The sequence below is a fragment of the Meleagris gallopavo genome, chromosome 1 (assembly GCF_000146605.3).
Source record: "Meleagris gallopavo isolate NT-WF06-2002-E0010 breed Aviagen turkey brand Nicholas breeding stock chromosome 1, Turkey_5.1, whole genome shotgun sequence".
In the NCBI taxonomy this organism is placed as follows: domain Eukaryota; kingdom Metazoa; phylum Chordata; class Aves; order Galliformes; family Phasianidae; genus Meleagris; species Meleagris gallopavo.
The window spans coordinates 65,565,707-65,585,642 of record NC_015011.2 but is presented as its reverse complement, the minus strand read 5'-3'; the positions used below and the strand labels follow the sequence as shown (position 1 = coordinate 65,585,642).

The 19,936-nt window shown below is 38.3% G+C and overlaps 1 protein-coding gene across 3 annotated transcripts in view; it reads left to right on the top strand.

The window, feature by feature from the left end:
• The window catches only part of SHISAL1 (shisa like 1), a 44,871-nt gene that overhangs the window by 8,258 nt on the left and 16,677 nt on the right, over positions 1-19,936 (top strand). Inside the window, exons 2-4 of one of the 3 annotated variants that reach the window (XM_010715313.3) lie at positions 2,101-2,314; positions 10,283-10,612; positions 15,422-16,852. In XM_010715313.3, the coding sequence (XP_010713615.1) occupies positions 2,101-2,314; positions 10,283-10,612; positions 15,422-15,557 (680 nt within the window). In that variant the 3' untranslated portion in view covers positions 15,558-16,852. Of the gene's footprint in view, positions 1-2,100; positions 2,315-10,282; positions 10,613-15,272; positions 16,853-19,936 lie in introns of those variants that run through there. The other 2 variants (XM_010715319.3, XM_010715326.3) reach the window with 2 other exon arrangements.

Genomic DNA, 19,936 nt, shown 5'->3' with positions numbered 1-19,936 from the left:
TCCTCAAGCTCTTCAGATCCCAAATGACATTGTCGATGAAGGGATTTTCTCTGTTGTTAAAGTAATAATGACAGGTGTGTGTGTACATAACGTGCATAACAGTTGCATTATCCTATCAATCCATATCTGAAATTACTTACTTCTCTGAATACTGTGCTATACTAATACTAGAGCTTAGGTTCTTCTCAGCTAATTTTAGGAATGGAGCTGAGGTCTGTTTTTGGAGGATAACTGCTGTAAGATCTTCAATCAGTAGAAACAGAGACAAGTGGAGATAGGAACTTTCATAGAGGGTGAATCAGGTTTTATACACGTTTGATTGTCCTTGGAGGCCCTCATCTATCTGGTTTGGTGTTGTTTTTTTCTCAATAAATTTGTGGTTACAAAACGTAAGTTTACATTCTAGCCAAACATGTCCTATTACCAAGGAGGACAGTGTTTCAGGTAAATGAAAAACTAAACTTGGCATGAGAGGATGCAAATGAATTCCTGCACTGATTTCATGAGATCCTCACGCAATTTTTTTAGGCCTCAGTTTAGCCATTAAAATAAATACATATTTCAGACTGTAAGATGTTTAGAGTGGTTTTCCTTCATTCAGAAGGGAATATGTGACCTTGTTTTCTCCTCAGTTTAATGCTTTGTTCTATACTCCCTCTATACACATAAATAAAGAAGTCATTTCCACTGCAATGATCATTAAAATTTGATTAAGCCCATAGTAAAAGAGTGCGAGAAACCTGAAAATAATAATGAGAAAACACGATTCTCAGTCAACAGGAACTGTGTGTGGAGAGATGCTGTATAGGTAAGCTCAATCTATGCAAGTCATTATAGGTATCCTCATGTACTGATAAACATATATGAAAATCATACATCAAGTTAGAAGAGTTAATTCTGCCAGCCTAAAGTGAGCATCTTCAGTCTGTGTAACCTCACAAAGCACAGTTACCCACAGCATTACTGTGCCTCTGTTCTCTAATCAGAGTAAAAACGTTTCGCTGCCACTTGTGCATTCAGATTATTGACTTCTATATTTTGTTCTCTTTAGAGTGGAAGGCCTTTGGGCACCCTATGGTACACATAGCCCTTAATACTGCAGGGCCTTCCACAAAAATGAATCGGTTAGAATGGTGGCAGTATATGGAGCTTTTTTTGTACAGGACTTTTCAGATGTACAGAGAATTCACATGTAGGTGATTAACAACCATGCTGCAAGGGCTCTCCCTGCTGCCCCTTGGCACACTTGCTTAGTTCAGGCAAACTGACGTGATTGCATGGTTTCCAGTTCAGAGCTGCTGGTAACCAGCAGGCTGCCTGCAATCTTACCATGGACCTTGTAACCACAGCGTGCCATTCACTGCAGCAGTCAGCTGGGTTCAAAGGGTATAGATGGCCTTCCTTTCATGTCTTTTTCAGGAAAAGTGGTGGTAAAGGCATTGTGACAGTCCCGGAAAAAATGTTCTCAGAGGCGTAATAAACACTTTACATGAGAATTTAATAAAGAAGACCTGTAAGAATTCCCAGGAGTAGCTGTATTTCTATTAGTTCTGTCTCATTGCAATTTCAAAGTTGTTGAGATCTGTTAAACATTTGTACTTCCTATATCTGACAGAATAATCCTTACTGAAGAACTACCTTCACAGTGGAAAAGAGATGTCTATCAGTAACAATGACCAGAGATCAAGCATCTTCAAACTTTTGTTGAAGTTTTTACATCAGCTTTTTGTTTCTATGAAGTCATTGATGGAAAATCAAACATAGACATTGTTAGGTCTTTGTGGATATCTATGTACGCATATGTTTTCCTAAATGTTTTCCTAAATACTAGTGTGTTTCTTGGCTTGGAAAGCAGTTCTTCTCTTCCCTTGAAATAAACGAACAGTTATCAGAATTATAGCAGTAGTAAAAGTCAAACAACAGCAAATTCTAAATGCTATGATTTTTAGTATAAAATGTTATAATGTTGAAAGTTCTGAAGTATTAACATTTTCAGGAATCAAAGACAGTTTTTTAAGCTTAACCAATGAAAAACTATAGTTCATAGCACACAGATGACAGAAATGACTCACCATGCTAATATTGTTCTTTGTTTTACAGTGTTGTCCGCACATTTTCGGGTCTGCGAGCCATATACAGACTACAAAGGACGCTACCACTTTGGTTTTCACTGCCCCCGTCTTTCTGACAATAAATCTTACATCTTTTGCTGTCACCATAACAACACAGTATTTAAATACTGCTGCAATGAGACAGAATTTCAGACTGTTATGCAGATGAACTTAACAGGGAATGCAGATGGATATATGCATAAGTAAGTACATGAGTTTTAAGTAAGTGCTCTTCACCAAACTGTTCCTGGTCTAGTAATGTAGTCTGAGGTGTACTTAATGATAGGAGCAATTAAAATAATCACACACAGAGAAACATTGCTGAAAGGCTTTTGCTATTATAGAACTTTAAAAAGAAATGGTGTTTTAGCTTTGCTTTCATTGCTTTGGTGCATACTATAAACATTGTTTGGACAGTATGTAAGTAAAAGCTGCATATAAATACAAGAGATATAAAGATACATATAAAAGTTACAAATGAACAGTCTCTCCTCAGCTTCAGTCTTATCTGAACTATATTTAAATGTACGTCTGTAAAAATAAACCTCAACTCCACATCCATGGGGGAAGAGGGAGGGAGCTGACTTTTTCCGTGTCAGCCCTGTCTTGAATCTCTGATATTTCACATGTAAATCTCTTGTAATCTCTGACCTTGGGGAACAGAATATATTTGTTTATATACCAACACTGTGTGGCCTCCTTGCCTTTTACCTGAGATACTTCCATATAGTTCTGGGGCCTATCCTTAGGTTAAATATCAGTTAGTTTTGTTTTGTTGGTTTTGTGTTGTTTTTTTTTTTTTCATAAGAAACTAATCTGTAGCAAGCAGATGTTTGTTACTGATTACTTATTTATGATGGCAAAATGCTCACTTGTGATCTGTCTTGTATCATATTTTATATTCTGGCCACACTAATCCACTGTGATTTCTCTTGGTGCAGAGGGCAACTTTCAGCTGATGTAAACTCCCACAGTCAAATTCTGATCTGTCTGCTTTCCCCTGACATTTTATTCTGGTATCCAGGCCCTTCAGGGCAAGAAAGGGACAGATTAAAGACAGCTGGAATTCCAACCTATTGATTTTTGGTTACTATGGGGATTTCAGTGTTTTGTTTTCTAGTGCAAACCTTTGTCAGCTTGTTGTCATTCATCTATACAGGACAAGGTGCAGAGCTGGAATACTGATGTTGGCTCCTTTAGCTTTTAATTGCAGCAAGCAGCAGCCAGCTCAGTGTTGTCTTCCTTAACACCTCTCCTACAGCTCTGCCTTCTGATGTTTGAATTTTGTATAGATGTAGAAATTGCACACTATAACTTAAAAAGTGTTAGCAACAACCACCTAGAATAAAGGACCCTGTAGCGTATGTAGTGTAAAAGAGTGATACTTGCAAAGTATCTCCTGGGATGTAGAACACTTCCCTGCCACCTGCATGTCCATTCACGTGTACATGTACACGTGTAGATGTACACACACATGCATGCACCCACAGAAATAGAGTTCTTTCTACTTCAGGACTGTGATGTGTGAGCAGTTCATCAGTGGGAAAGAAGGTTATTTGGTATTCTATGGGCTATGGGATCTTGCTTTAATTAAAATACTTAGAGCCTAGTGTAAGCTTTATTTTAATCAAGCAGTCACTTCTTTAAAAGTCACTTCATGCAGCTGTGATGGAGAAGAGGCTATTTCTGTAGTGTTTGTTGGTAAGAGTCATTGAGAATCACATGCAGAGTGCATAACTTACATATGTCTTCAGTCCAGGATTTCTTGTGGACATTAGCTATGTGCTGATCAAAGGTGCAAAGCAAAGGTGTGAGAGAAAATATTAAATACAAAAAAGAGCTTTTGGAGATATAATTTAGAAAAGTGCATGAATGAAACCAGTATTCCCCTTTTGTAACTTTCTGAGATATTGCTTCCGATAAATCCATCAGGGCCAGGAAAATGAAGAGAAACTAACTCTCTATTAAAAATCTTCCAGTGTAAAGAGACAGAGAGAAATCTCCTCATCTTGAGCTCACTGAGATTTGTAGAAGACTTTCTTACGATTTTAATGTGCTGTAGAGGAGCAGAAAAAGCGAAGCCTAGATGCCTGCACTTAGGTCATTATAATAAATATCTTAACACACTTGGACTTTATTTAACATATGTAATTTAACTTTATTTGGATTCCAATACATCCAGGATTCACTATACTGTTACAAACTCAGCTATTTGTTTAGATTTAATTTCACACACCATTGAAAAAAAAATCTGGTGAAACCTATTGTACTGTGGCTGGAGGGAATGAATGACTTAGGATATGGGAGTAGCAATGAACTGAAAAAAAACTGATTATAGTTTTAAGGGAACAGTGATTCAATATTATTAATATTTTGTTTATTTTTCCCCTTTGCCATTCTTGTGATCATCAAAGCACATCTCTTGTTTTATCAGGCAACTGAGGGGAAAAATTAATGAAGTCATATGTAATTCCTTTGTTGTGACATAGCTGAAAAACCACATTTGTCTTCTATAGTCATACAGTTAAACGATAGGGGTTTATTTACATTACTTAAATTTCCATAACTAAACATTTCTGTGTTTTGGTAAGTGCAGAATACTGGTCTGTATCTTTGCAATCACACAGACTAATCAGTTTATAATATTTTTAAATGTTAGCAATTCATGTAGTATTAAATATAGGAATACCAGTGATGACTAACAGACAAAAAAGGTTCTGCCATCCAAAAATTTTTCCATAACACTTTGTCTAATAAGTTATTTGATTATTCTTAAAAATGGTATTAACCTGAGTCTTGTATTTGTCCTCTTTCGGATTTTCTATTATACATGTTCTGATGGGAATCAGTAGCAGTACTGTGTTAGGAGTCCTTGATCTGACACTGGAACAGCGTTATGGCAGTCTGTAATGCATCTGTGTTTTTTCTTATCTTTTATTCCAGTTTTTCAGAGTTGAATGGCTTTAGCACAGCACACTACAACACTGCACCAAAAGCAATGTGAGAACAGAATAGCAGTATCTTTCTCCATGTGCAGCATGTCCCCTGCAGAGCTGGCATTTGGTTAAATATCTCCCAGAAAATCTTCTTTACAAGAAAGAAAAGCTAAATAAATGCATAAAATTTTCATTTCCACCACCAACTGTTCCAAAAAGATGTAATCTAGCTGGGAAGACCTCTTAGGTACTGCAGCAGTGGATTATTTCAGGAAAATAGAAGATGGGACAAACATCTTTAGAGATTTTCTATTTTAGTGTTCATGTAAAAAAGTACTGAGATTTCCTCAGTGATAGAAGTACCAAAGAATTTGCAAGGAGGTAAGCTTGCATTTGCTTGGGGCAACACTTAAAATGTGTTACTACAGCAAGTAACAGTCCTTTTTAACTAGAATAGGGAAAGAAGCATTTTCCATGGCCATCTGCCCACATTTATACTGCAGCTGTAGAATTCTGCTCACAATTGTTTTGATTTGTTGGGCTTTTTTAAGCCTAAATTCTTTAATGAATTATTTTCTGTTCGTGTGCAGCATATTAAAAAAAAACAACAAACTCTTTTAAAAAACAGCTTAGTCCAAAACCTGCTTGCCATCTCTATCAAAAAATTAATAAATTAGATTGAAAGAATTGTATGGGTAAAAATAATAACATAATCTGTCTATTTTCACTTCTTTGCAGGGGTGTCAGAGAAATCTGTGTAGGATTTTGTACATGGAAATGGATGAGACGGGTAAAAAAAGTATTTATTTTCCTCAGAGAGCCCAATTCAAGGCTGCTTGAAGCCAGAGCAAATATTTACAAAAGTAGGCACCGCATCAATTCTATAGCATATATACATTCTATTTCTGTAAAAGCTGAAGTGTCTTGAAATAAAGAGCTCCTAAGCTTTTGTGGTAGATCCATAAATTACTCTGTTTGATGTACAAGCAAGGAAGGAATGATCGTGTAACTTTACTCCATATTTCAGTTTTTCTGTCTGTGGGCCTGTGACAGCAGAGGTCTGGGGAGGATGGCCTTGGAAGTCACTTCCAGCAGTATTATGCTAACCTTGTATGGAAGCCAAAAACAAAGCTCCAAAATCACCTATTGGGAGGGTGGGAGAATTAGGAGGTGAAGACAGGCTTTTCACCCAGAGAGGGGGAGAAGGAGATACAACCACACCAAAGCAACCAATTAGACTTGTCTGTCCTGGTGAAGGAACAAACTCCAATAATTGGAATCTTGACAGATTTGGAATCCATTCAGACTTATTTTTATCAAAATGAAACTTCTGCACAGAAGCACAGAAAAATCGAATTGCAGGGTGAATCTTTTAAAATTAAATCATTCAGCTCAATGAAATGATAGAGTCCTAGGTGATTTGATTCCCAGTTCTTTGCTCTGTCTCTGGCTCTACTGTTATTCACTGGTACAGAAGTAAGGTTGTTTATTATCTAATTAAGGTATCTTCTCAGTTTGTAGGGAAGTTTTTATTTTTAATGTACTTATGAACATCAGCAAAATTAGTATTTTCTACCAACTTAATAGTTTGAGAAACAAAGTGTATGAAAATACAGCATTTCTCTCTGTGTATGAAGAGCACTACTCTATTAGTTTTGCTTGTAATCTTTCACAAGGCTCCTTGATAGTGATGCTGTCCCACTGTCTCTTAAGTTAAATAAGGCACTCTTTCATGTCTGTACTTGTGAGGAACAGATGTTATTTAGAAGGAACAGATGGAGAATTCGTATATGGCATGATTAATAAATTGTTGCTTTAAATTGGAACACTCAAAATAACTCTAATTTTCACTAAACCAAAATTCTGATGGGTAAAACTAAATGCCTGAAATAGCAATGAATTCTTCTGAGGTAACCATAAGAAATGTTCCTCCCTCTCAAATTGCTGCTAAACAAAAATAACATGTTTTCTAATATTTCCATTCTTCCTGTGGATCAAACACAGCTCACATCTTCATAACACAGACCTTGTTGGCAGTAATGGTGCAGAAGGACAGGATTTGTTACAGTGGATTTCTTTCTGACTTTTGAATTAAGGGCTCTTGGAAGCACTATGCTTTGTCTACATCCAATCCTTCTAGGAATTTACTGAAAAGTTTGAAATCCTAGGCTAGCTTAATCCTGCATTTACACTGAAAGGGCCCGTTAACAGCCTCAACCTTCCTCTCTTTACTCACAATCGTTTCCTATGGAATCTCATTTAATCTAGGCATGTTTATCAGTTTAGTGGAAAGATCACTCACTGAAAAGGGGAACCAGTCTTGTTATGTGCTTACAGGCAGCAACAGAAATTAAAATTCTGATTTCTCATATGATATCTTGTTTCAATTACTGATTTTTTTGGAGTATAAACTGAAAGAGCCATACAACAGTTTAAACAGAAGTGAACATTCAAAGCAGGAGCTTGAAATGTTTTAGGTTTGAAAGATTTGGGGACATTTTTTTAAACTGTCAAAATATCTTCCTTTCTTGTGTCTACAATATATCTTCCCAGCCTTTTTTCTTCAGGTTTGATTGATGTTCTGATGAAATGCAATTCCCTCAAAGTTTCCCTGAGTGTCTATGAATGAGCATGGTAGAGCTGGTGCTAGATTCAATTTGTGTAAGTTCAGCTCCAAACAGATGGGATTACTTACATAGTACTATTACTCTGAGAGCATTTTCCCCTATGACTGTCTTCCTAATGACATTTTTTATTAGTATCTCTTCTGCTTGTTCATTTTCATAGCCTCCACATCTATTTCCACATAAGCTCTTAGGTCTAGATCAGTGTTCTTTCCTGTACACCTAAGAAAATTCATTTTTACTTGTTTCTTTCCTTCTCTGCTCTCACCTCATCTTCCTCACTCACAGAGTTTCCAATGCAGACTGCACTTTCACCTGATAGTTATTGTTTTCTTTTAGTATTGTGTCACCTGCAGAGCTCTAGCACTTTTTCCCCTTTTTGTTCTCCCAGTTCTCGACCTCTTTTCTTTCTTTTTTCTTTTAGTAACTTTACTCATGTGTCCTAGCTGTAAAGCTCTGCATACCATGCCAGCAGCAGATAATTTTTACTGCCTTTACCCATATACACCCTATAGCTACACCAACATGTACATTCAAATGTAGTAATAATTTTTCTTCCTATTGAATGCATAATATAATAAGATCTTGTCAGTATTTTTCCTTCTTAAATTTACTACCAGCAAACTAATGGCCTGAGAGACTATACCTGTAATAGCATCTGCTGCATCCAACAATAATTAGTCGGAACACTGAAGGCAAGTCCAAGCACAATGAGCAAGTTTTAAGACTGGAGGTTTCTAATACACGTCAGCAGTGACTGTTTTCAGTAGTAGACACCTCCTCAGGGTCAATGATTACAACATATTTTCAAATGGTTTTCCTCACTCATATGTGTCCAGAGACACACGGAACTGGTGAGGGGTCTGGAGCACAAGTCTTATGAGGAGCAGCTGAAGGAGCTGGGATTGTTTAGTCTGGAGAAGAGGAGGCTCAAGGGAGACCTGTTCACACTGTGCAACTTCCTGAAGGGAGGTTGTGATGAGGAGGGGTTTGATCTCTTCTCCCAGGCAACAAACAGGACCTGAGGAAATGGCCACAAGTTGTGCCAGGGGAGATTTAGAGTAGACATAAGGACAAAGTTTGTCTCTCATAGAGTGGACAAGCACTGGAATGGCCTGCCCAGGAAGGTGGTGGAGTGTTCAAGAGGTATCTGGATGAGGAACTACGAGATATGGTTTAGTGGCTTGTGGTAGCAGTGGTAATGGGTGGGCAATTGAACTAGATGATCTTGTAGGTCCTTTCCAACCTTGTGATTCTATGATTCTATATAAATGCCTTGTTGCTTCCAGAGAGGTTACTCTCTGGGAGAGGGAATTTGCAGAATAAAACACAGGACTTGTCTGTGACGCTATGTAGAAAGAGAATGTCCGCTCTTTTAAGGGTATCTGGTCAAGGACCTCTTTCAATGAAACAAGAGATAATAAGACAAGGAAGCAGTGATGGACACCAAATCTGGTCAGTCACAATAACTTATGAGAGCAGGTAAGAGCATAGGAATGTTTATTCCTGTAGGGTTATCTGATGGATGACTTTTAAGGTGGAAAGCATCACAAGAAAGAAACCTTCCAGTCACATACATTGGCAGGCTAATGAGCTATGGGCACTTCTTCTAGGAAATATGAACCTTGCAGCTGATACAACTGTGATCCAACGGGGCCTGAACTGGGAGTGTACCGCAGAGCTCTGCAAACCTGAGGGGGTGTGCACGGGAAGGGGTAGTATATATTCACCAGCAAACTTCAAGCTAGACCATCTAGCAAATAGGACACCCATGGAGAGGTGTGGGGCTCAGGATGTGGGGAGGGGTGCCAGGCAGGCTGAAGGGCTGTGCCAGGCAGTAGTACTCAAGGATCTGGGCAGAGGAGTGCTGGGCAGACAGAAAGGCCATGCCAGTACCTGTGGGTCTGGGGGAGTGCTAGATTGGACAGAGGATTCATACCAGGTGCTTGAAAGATTGCAAATGTGTGTGTGTTCATGAACCTAGAGAGAGCTGTGTGTATGCCTGTACTGGTGACCTTATGTCTCTGCCAGGCAGAGAGAAGGAAAGAATCTTGACCACCAGTGTCTGTTCTACATGAGAGCTGCGTGTAAGTGCTGTTGAAGGCAGCCCTTGGCTGGAGCAGCCTATCTGTGACTCTGGAATGTATGCTCAGTTTTGCTAATGGCTGAGTCTGTGAAGGGAGAAGAAGCAGCCCTATCCTTCAGCCTGGACAGAGACCCTAGGGAACTGGGCTGCAGCCAGTGGCAGAGAAGGAGTGGTCCTAGGCTGAAAGAGATGGACATTCACTCTCATTGCTCTTCTTTACCACACCTAACATCATCAAGTCTTCGTATGAGGTCTCGTTTAAAGCACTGGAGTTAATCATAGACCACACTTATACATTGGTATATGTGCCCAGATGAGAGAGAAATCCAAATGTTTGCAGGACAGAGAGTCTTCATTTTTAAAAACCTCCCATGTCACATAGTATTTATAATTTTTGATCATGTACTTTAAAAGAAAATTTTTGTTTTCTATGTATAATATTGACATAATTGAAGAAACAACTCTTAATACAGTGACGATTACTGACATATTACCTGACTTGTTTTCCCTTTTTTTTTTTCACAGCAACTACAGCGCACTGTTAGGGGTGTGGATCTATGGTTTTTTTGTGGTGATCTTGCTGGTACTGGACCTTTTATATTACTCTTCAATGAACTATGATATTTGCAAATTTTACCTAGCACGGTGGGGAATACAGGGAAAGTGGATGACACAAGGACAGAGCCGATGGATTAATTCTGCTCAGGACCCAAGCCAAGTACAGACTCAGCCTCAGCCAGAGACGCAGCCTCAAACTCAGCCTCAGCCACAGCCTCAGACATCACAGACAGTACATACTCTCAAAGGAGATGCTTTAAGCCCACCCCTGATGTCTTTTCAGAGTACATCTGCCTGGTAAGTAAATTAAGCCATACTGTGATGTATTTTTTGACTCAGTTACTTTATAGTGTGAACAGTCATTTGCGTTTGGAAGCATCTGCAAATTCAGGGTGTGTGGTACCATTCGAGTACCTAAGACGTAATTCTTTATATTACAAATTGTCTTATGTAATTGCTGCTTAGGAGTAATTTTTTATTCTGGAATGACTTACATCATCTTGTAATACTGTTCTCTCAGAGAAATAGATGCTGCCATTTTTCAATGGTAAATAGTTATGTTACTCCCATACAACATCCTTGTCTCTAAATTGGAGAGAGATGAGTTTGAAGGGTGGACTGTTTGCTGAATAAATAATTGGCTGGATACCCACATCCAGAGAGTTGCAGTAAATGCTCTATATCAAGATGGAGATCAGTAATGAGGCGTGTTCCTCAGAGGTCTGCACTGGGACTGGTGTTATCTACTATCTTCATTAATGACATACAGAGTGGGATTGAGTGCAGCCTCAGCAGATTTGCTGATGACACTAAGATGAGGGTGCAGTTGATATAACAAAAGGAAAAGATGCCAGCCAAAGCAACTTAGCAAAGCTTAAGAAGTGGGCCTACATGAAATAAATGGGGTTCAACAAGTCCAAGTACAAGGAGCTACACTTGGGTGAAGGCAATCCCAGACATCGCCAGAGACTGGGTGAAAAATGGATTTAGCCATGCAGGGAAGGACTTGGGGTTCTTGTGGACAAAAGGCTGGACATGAGCCCACAGTGTACACTTGCAGCCTGGAAAGGCAACTGTAAATTTGGCTTTATCAAGAGAAGGTTGGCCAGCAGGGCAAGAGAGGTGACTGTCCCCCCTCTGTTCTGCCTTTGTGAGGCCCCATCTGGAGTACTGCATCCAGGCCTGGGGCACCCAGCACAAGACATGGAGCTATTGGAGTAGGTCACGAAGTTTCTCAGAGGGACAGACCTCTTTTATGAAGAGATGCTGAAGGAATTTGATGTGTTCATATTGGAGAAGAGAAGGCTCTGGGGGACTTCCACGAGGCCCTCCAATACCTTAATGGTACCTATAGAAAAGATGCATTCATTTTCTGAGAAATATAGTGACAGGACAAGTATTCACTTTAAGCTGAAGAGAGTAGATACAGTTTAGATATTATGAGAGAGATGAGGGACTGGAACAGTACAAAATAGTTGCCCATGGAAGCTGTGGAAACCCCATCCCTGGAGGTACTCAGAGTGAGAGTGGATATGGTCCTGGGCAGCCTAATGTAGTGGGAAGTGATCCTGCCTACAGCAGTAGGGTTGGAACCAGGTTGTTTTTAAGGTCCCTTCCAACCTAACCATTCAAAAATTCTATTCTGTGGTATAAATAAATCATATTTTTTTTTTCTACATCAACCATTATGAAGTTAATTTTCATCTAGTATCAAAGACTATTTGTCATGTGTATCTATGTGTCTGTTGGTCTGGTTTTAAAAGACTGTATAAATAGCAACACTTGCTTCAGTGTAAGATGTCACAATTTCATTTGGGGTATGAGAGAAACAACATGAAAACCGGGTTAGTTTTTTATATGCATAACTGAAAAAGCATAGCTTAATCTAATTTGACAGGATGACACAAGTAGGCTACTGTAAAGTTAAATGCAACCAAAACAAACAAAATTTAAAAAAAAGACAAAACAACCACAACAAGACCAAATGGGAGACAGGTTCAGAAACAGTGAGAATGTAAAATGCAAACACAAGAAACTAAAGACTGATAACCATGGGACAAATTGTCACAAAATGATTTTTGACTGTTTTTTACCAAACAAAAAGAGTCAAAGGAAGAGACCTGAATAATGTGATATTCTGAATAAGACGTCAAGTGAGGCAGGTGATTCTTTTTTTCTTGTCAAGAGGAGTTTTCTACAAAGCATACAGACTCGGCCTGGGGGAAGAGGGTGCACCAATGTGTTTTAGAAGTGTTCCAGAGAGTAGAGTTTTGGCAAAGTAAAGTGATCCATGAATGAGCAAGGTGTAAAAGATGGTGGTAATTCTTATATCATGAAGCATGTAAAGTCATAGTGTTGGTCTTGATCTGAAACATTTGGGGAGTACTGTGTTGAAAACAAGATGATGTTAGAAACCATCCTTTTATTACATAACCTGTTCCTTAATTTTAAATGTAAATCTAGAGTGAAAATTGTTGAAGTTTTTTTGTGATTGACAGAAAACTTAGTGATGAAAAGGATCAGTGAAAGAGGAGCTCATTTGTCATAGCAGTCAGTACTGGATGTATGTGGTGCAGTTTAGACTTAACAGGTCTTGTCCAAATGGGACAATCCTAATAGTGTCACTTAAGATTGTACTTAGATAAAGCATTCTTCTTTTCTATTCTTCAACTTCTTTTTTTCCTCTTTTTTCTTCTCCTTTCAATCCCTGAAGTTTTTTGCATGTGGTATTCCCAGTCTTTAGTCAGAACTGCCATTCAGGTTAAAACCAGCACTGCAGTAATACACTGATTGTGTTTTCAGCTTAATACGTGTGTATGTGTGTGTGTATACAAAAGTGCAATGACTGTGAGAATGTATGCACTTATGTTTAAAATATTAGGCTCAGTTATATCAATTGATAGTTCTGCCATGTGAAAGAATACTATCCAGTAATTTTTGAAGAATTCTTGGTTACTTTCCTTTACTGACTTCTGTTGATTCTTTGCTTTTTTTTTTTGCTTTTTTTTTTTTAAGCATTAAGCGGAGAATGTATGTTAGGATCAGGTGAGCATATCACATGCTCTTTTTCCTGTGTTTGCAGGAGATGAGCATTGATACATCACTGTAGTAACCCTGACCCCTTCCCCACTGCACTGTCTGTCTTTGCTCCTATTAGTTCCCATAAAATCTAGTTCCTTTCATTGCTCAATGAAAGAAATAAGTAGCTGTTTCCTTAGCAAATCTGTACTTATCCCTTGTATTTCAGGACACGGCAGAAGATACCATATTTTCAAGCTTATAACCTGCAACTTTTGAAAACGCACAGCCCTTGAACTAAATTGAAAGGTGTTTCAGTCTGCACTTAACGCAGGAAAATACAGACGAAAGAGCAGTAGGCAGTGATGATCCGAGGCAAGGTGATCAGTGTGTGGAAAAGGTTTTTAAATAGGGAGCTCTTTCAGAAAAAGTAAAGTCTTGTCTACTACAGCACATGCCAAGACAGTGGGGATAAGTATAGGTTGCCTGACTATTTATTTCCCTACTAGATAATCTGCAGGTTATATACATGAAAATATGGAAATTTTGCAATATATGTATGAATTAGACTTAGTTTCAAAGTCTGTTTCTGCTGCAGCCTGTGTTTGATAAATGATCTCAGTACTGTCTTCTCAAAATTTAATCATTCTGTCAGTGAAGGAATGCAACAGAGTTACTGGATTTATCATTTCCATCACTGCTTTTAAGACTGCTGAATTATTAGCCTCTTTTAGTTTTGTATTTTATACTTGAATTTCCATTATTCCTGATGATGACATCAACCTCTTGATCTACTCTGATAACAGCAAGATTTTACTTTATAAAATCAACTTAAAGCATCAAAATTGTCCCTGCTTTTTCCTCCACTGAGAAAATAAACTTTTTTTTAACACCTCACAAATACACTCATGTATATATAGTTGGTGTCATACCGTAAGAACAGCTCCAATTTATAAATGAGCTTTCTTTCTGCTCAAAAATAATAAAATACTATATGAAAATGAAAACAGATTTTTTTAGTCTTGTGAGATATGAATATATCCCAGGATATAAAACTTGCATACTGTTAAAAATGTTTTCCAAAAAAGTTCACAGGGTTTCATGATGACAAAAGATGCCGAAGTTTTAGTTTCCTGTACTACATTTTTCATAATACAATCAAAAAACATCTTAATTCTAGAAAATAGTACTGTATGATAATAGGAATGTGATTCTTGCTTATCATTCTGCCCAGAGAGGTGGTGTATCTCCGTCCCTGGAGACATTCAAGGTCAGGCTGGATGGGGCTCTGAGCAACCTGATCGAGCTGAAGATGTCCCTGTTCATTACAGGGGAGTTGGACTAGATAACCTTTCATGGTCCCTTCCAACTCAAATGATTCTATCATTCTATGAAGAATCAAAGCAACACTGCAGACTTTGTCTCCTTCCTGTCCTTACTGACAGCGTAACCAAATATCCCAAGAACAGTGTCAGGATTAACATATGGCTTGTAAAGCAATCTGGGGTCTCCTTGGATTTAAAAAATTGTGTAATGCTCATTCTCTTTTCATTTCATTTAATGTTTAGCTTACATATTGCGAATTGGCTATGAAACCAATAATTGAGACAGAGACATCACAGAGAGAAAAGATAAAGCCAATAGAATATGGTGGGTGGAACCATCCCCAAGGTGTTTAAACATCTTGTTGTAGCAGACCACTCTGTTATTTACTTGAGACAAGGAGGGCCATGTATAGTCATAATATTATTATAGCTAAAGAAGTCTGGAATCCATTATACAAGCTACTGACTGATGTGTAGAGGGCTTGCAGTGTTGTGTAAGGACAAGAAAAAAAAATCATTAATCTCAGAAACATTGAGCCTGATTTAGAATAATATTTCTTCACCATGTAGTGTATAGATTTTTGTAGCCCAACTAATGTTGATTTCTTCCTTAGTATGGAAACCATCTGAGGGCTGTCCTAAGGCCTTTGTGGTCTGAGTCCAGGTCCTGTTGGATGTACCTCCCACAGCCCAAACACCGTCACAGACTCAAAAAAGCAGCCTGCAAGTGGCTGAGTTTAAGCCATTGTGGTGGTTCCTCCAGGTCCTTGCTGAGGTGCGTGAGCTGTGTCCTTCCACACTTATTGGTCCATGTGAGAATCTGCAGGTGGAACAGCCCGAGCAGGCTTTTTAACAGCTGGATATCAAGCAGCAACAAGCAGCATGGAAATCCTTACTGATGCTCAGCTAAGTGCAAGCCAGGGAGCAATACAAGGAAATATTCTAAGTTGAAGAATCAACGTCCAGACCAATGCTAAAAAATGGTCTTGCTACCCCAGGAATATTCATAGTCAGTAATGAATAAAAAAGGTCAGGATGATCACACAAAAGCACTATGCACAAGGGCAGCCTAGCAGTGTTTTCCAAATTTCCTGTGGCTGTGTTGTAGCTGTGGAACAGATGAATGTGATCTGCCTTGTTCTGGTGATGTGAAACTCCTCCCCACATTCATCAAGGATGCATAGTGCAGGGATGCTGTCATGAAGGCTAACTGCTGCCTCTGTCTTCAGGGCTCTGTCTACTCTGTATGTGACCATATATGTTATGCCACATGAGTCACAGTTTCAGAAATTGCTGCTTGCCCTGGATCAGATATCAGCCCAGCAGGGTGAGCTTGTGATTATTTCATTTATGCAGTTGGAATGGGTTCGACAAAAGCAAGTCTGTTTTAACTTCCCTACATGAAATGTTGCAGCCTCCTTTGGCTGCGAGTTCTTCTGAGATGCATTGTCTTTAAGATAAAAAGTAGAATATTTTTTAGCACACCAGTACTTCACACCTCTTCCAGTGACTACCAAATATCTTACAGAGAGGGAAGAAAACAAAAACATATTGGCTGAATACAAACACTAGCAATAACTAAGCACATCCACAGTAGCTATGCAAAAAAAGCCACAGCCACTTCGCTGGTGGCTAAAAAGACTACGTGAAATAATTCCTTTCTTACTACCTTTTGAAACACTATCCACATTTGGTAGATCTTCTGATTCAGTAACTTCCAAGAGCTGCACAGGCAGCCTTGCTGCTGTCACTTCACTAGGGACACTGACTCTGAAGAGAGGCAGCTGTGCAATGCGACCATGGCCACAGTACAGCAAAAGTACTCAGTGCTGGGGTGGTGGGAGGATCCTGGGCAGAGGCTGCTGCCATAGAAGATACTTACAGCAACAAGGTGAACAAAATCTACCACATTCAAGGCAGACTTTATTTACAACCCAATAGCTAGACTGTTGTGTTGTGTTCGAGATTAAGTATGGCAAACTAGCGCACCAATAGTTTTTTTTGTTTGTTTTTTGTTTTTTTAAAGAAAGAAAGAAAGAAAATGAAATAATCTGTTAGAGCTTTTATGAGAGAACTACCTAGGAGTTAATGTCCTGGAATATCTGTCTAGTAACAAATGTTAAATGTATCTGGTAACATCTACCATTCTCTTCATAATTAATTCATTTAGAATAAAGATATTGTTAAACAGATTTCGTCTAAATATTCTTGTCTGTTTGCTAAGAACTGCATAACTGTACAAACAGAAATTGCTTAGAAAACAAAGCTAGGGAAATCACTTTCTGGTCCTAGAAGAGACAGATGATAAAACTGATTTTGCATCGCAAATCCCTTCTGCCTGGGCTCCTACTTGATGTCAGGGAAGGAAACCAAGGGCACAAACGAACAACAGACTTGGAACCGAGCACCCCAGAGTCATTAATGCTCTGATTCCTGCCTACTTGCCTCAGTACTATAATCATGCAAATAACTTGAAAGTTTTGAATTTCATCATTTTGCTTTAAACAATTCAAGATAAAAAAGTTGTGCTTTCTTTCCCGTTTTTTGAAATTTGCTGTTGATGAGAAGTAAAGACAGTATGTAAGGTTTCTGCCCACTTCAGTTTAGATCCAGGCAATCCTTTGTATATGCTGGTAGATACTGTCTCTTTTGTTGTTGCATAAATGATACATTTGCTTTGTTTCATACCTATCCCCCTTTTCCTTTTGTTAAGTCAAACCCAGTATTGCAACATTTATCTCCATATGTTCTTGTCACATACAGATTCAGTGGATATGGGATGATCAATACTGTCTACATACTTATTTCTCAGCCTACCCATCAAACACGGACTGCCATATTTATCAACTTCATGAAAGTCTTTTCTTTTAAATAATCCATTGAAGTCATTTAACTAACTTAAATGCGGTAACAAATTGTCAGAAAACAGCAATTAGTAGAAAAGTGAGTAGTTAAATGATTATCTAAAGAAATTGCTAAATAAACTCTACACACTGAGAAATGAAAGCTAGTAAAATACTGAAAACTGGTCCTGAACAACTTCCATTTTCAATTTTTCTCTTATATTTTGAGTAGATTGTCTTGAGCTCACCTGCATTGTAACAAATCCAGAGACATGTTGCTGAATTACCAGATAACATTATAAAATCCATACAAAATCAAAAGAAATCAACTAAGCCTGCAATTTTACTGCATAATGTCACAACACTGCAGTGTCATACACAGGAATGAGCACGATATCACAAGTTTTATCAACAAATCCCATCATTTGCATTACAACAAAAGCCACTTAATTTTAAAGGCACGATAATTCGTTAAGTGGTTCTTTCTCCTACCCATTACCTCCTTCTAGGAGCCAGACGCTCAACAGCATAGAAACTAAATGAAAACCTCATTGCTTTCAGTGTCTTGGAAAGTCACCACAAACATAGATTTTGGCTATCAAGAAACAGATAGCTTACTTCCTAAGTCATGTAGGAACAACATAGGTCATGTACAGAGCAGCTTATCATTCTCAGAATTATTATTAAACAAAAGCTATAAGTAATAATCCTTATACAGGGCTGCAGAAGATCTTTTAGACTGTGTTAACGTTTCTACATGAAGTAATGGCATGCCATGGAATGCCAAACAATAATCAAATCATCAAAATCTTATGTAATAATGCTGAATGTGACCATAAATGGTAACAGTGTCAGGCAGTTATTTGCATTGAAAGCTGAGGTCAAGGATCTGCAACATCATTACTTCTATTATCACTGTTGCTGATTAGTTCATGATGCAGATAATGACAGCAAGAAATTAGGCATTCCATCAGAAAAGTGATAAAACATGTTTATGTAACCTTGGTTGTGTATTGATCTTCCACCACACAGTTCAAGAAAAGGCCAGCAATTAGACACAGTCAGTGTGTTCATCATTAGGAAGATATCAGAAAAATGGTTGTTCTAGTCTCAAAAGCAAAACAGATGAAAAAGCTTTGAAATTTGAGAAATGTAAGTCATTTTACTGTCCATTAAGCCATGAGAGAACATTTGTGTCAATCAGCAAACTATTTTCAAGAATTTAAAAGGTTTTGGAGAAGCTACATGAACAATGTTATCATTTAGTGAGAACTTTTGGTGATAGGGGGAGGGATGATCTTGTAGGACTTTTCCAATCTTGGTGATTCTATGATTCTATGGATACATGTACATAGATATCTACAACTGTAATTATAAAGAAAATCTATTTACTGCAGGAAAAAAAAATGCCTCTGGAAAGACTTTAAAGTTTGCCATAAGAAATGGCATAGGAAATTCAGAGATGAATCTGTTTAAAACATTAACAGCAGGAGTATGACAAATATAGCTCAAGCAACTAAAAATATCAATAATGTTAATCCAGCAGCAGGTAATAACATGATCCCAGACTGAACAAGGAGGCAAACCTGTGGTACATGACTTTAAACATTGGAGAAGACAGGCTAATCAGCACAGCAACATGCTGCTTCCACAGAGCAGCATCAAAGGAATAAATGGTGGAAAGTGGGTACCCATCTTAAACAACAGGAAGCCAAGAAGCTGCAAAATACTCAAACCACCTCTCTTTACTACCCAATAAGGTGATCTGTTCCCTTTTGTTTGTGTGTATTGGTACCCTCATGTTCCAAATAGCTTCACAGATGTAAGGATGGTGGAGATATGACCATTTACAGCAGCTGTTATAGCAGTGATAGTAAGGGGTTTGCTCTGGGGTCATGCAATCACCTGGCAGAGCAGAGACGGATGGGCTTGGATTTAAAGGACAAAAGTGCTGCCTACAGTTTTTCTTTCTGAATGACTGATGCTATGGCACAAAGTTGATTAGGTTATGCATGAAGGAGCCTTCATGGCTTAGGGAGATTCTGTGTGTTAATAGGAGCTAATCACACCACTGAGGCGAGCCCTGTGTTAGAGCAATTCCTTTCAGTCACTAAAGCGATGCTGCCAGGAGAGCTGAAACACACTGAAAAGTCTGCCTTCTTCCTGTTGAAAATAATTACTATCATGTAGCAGCATGTGGGCAAGTAACTGCAATGAGTTTCATCAAAAATTACAGCAAATTAATTAAAGTCATTAACTATATTCTAGCTTGATTAGCGATACAGATTTTAATCAGTCACGCAGATGAGGGTGGCACGTTATTTTCTACTTCTCATTCCCAACTTCTTTTCTCTTGAAAGTGATGAGTCACTGAAGCTCTGAGCACATAATCTTTTATCATACTTATACAAACAGCTCATCTTGATCACAGTTTC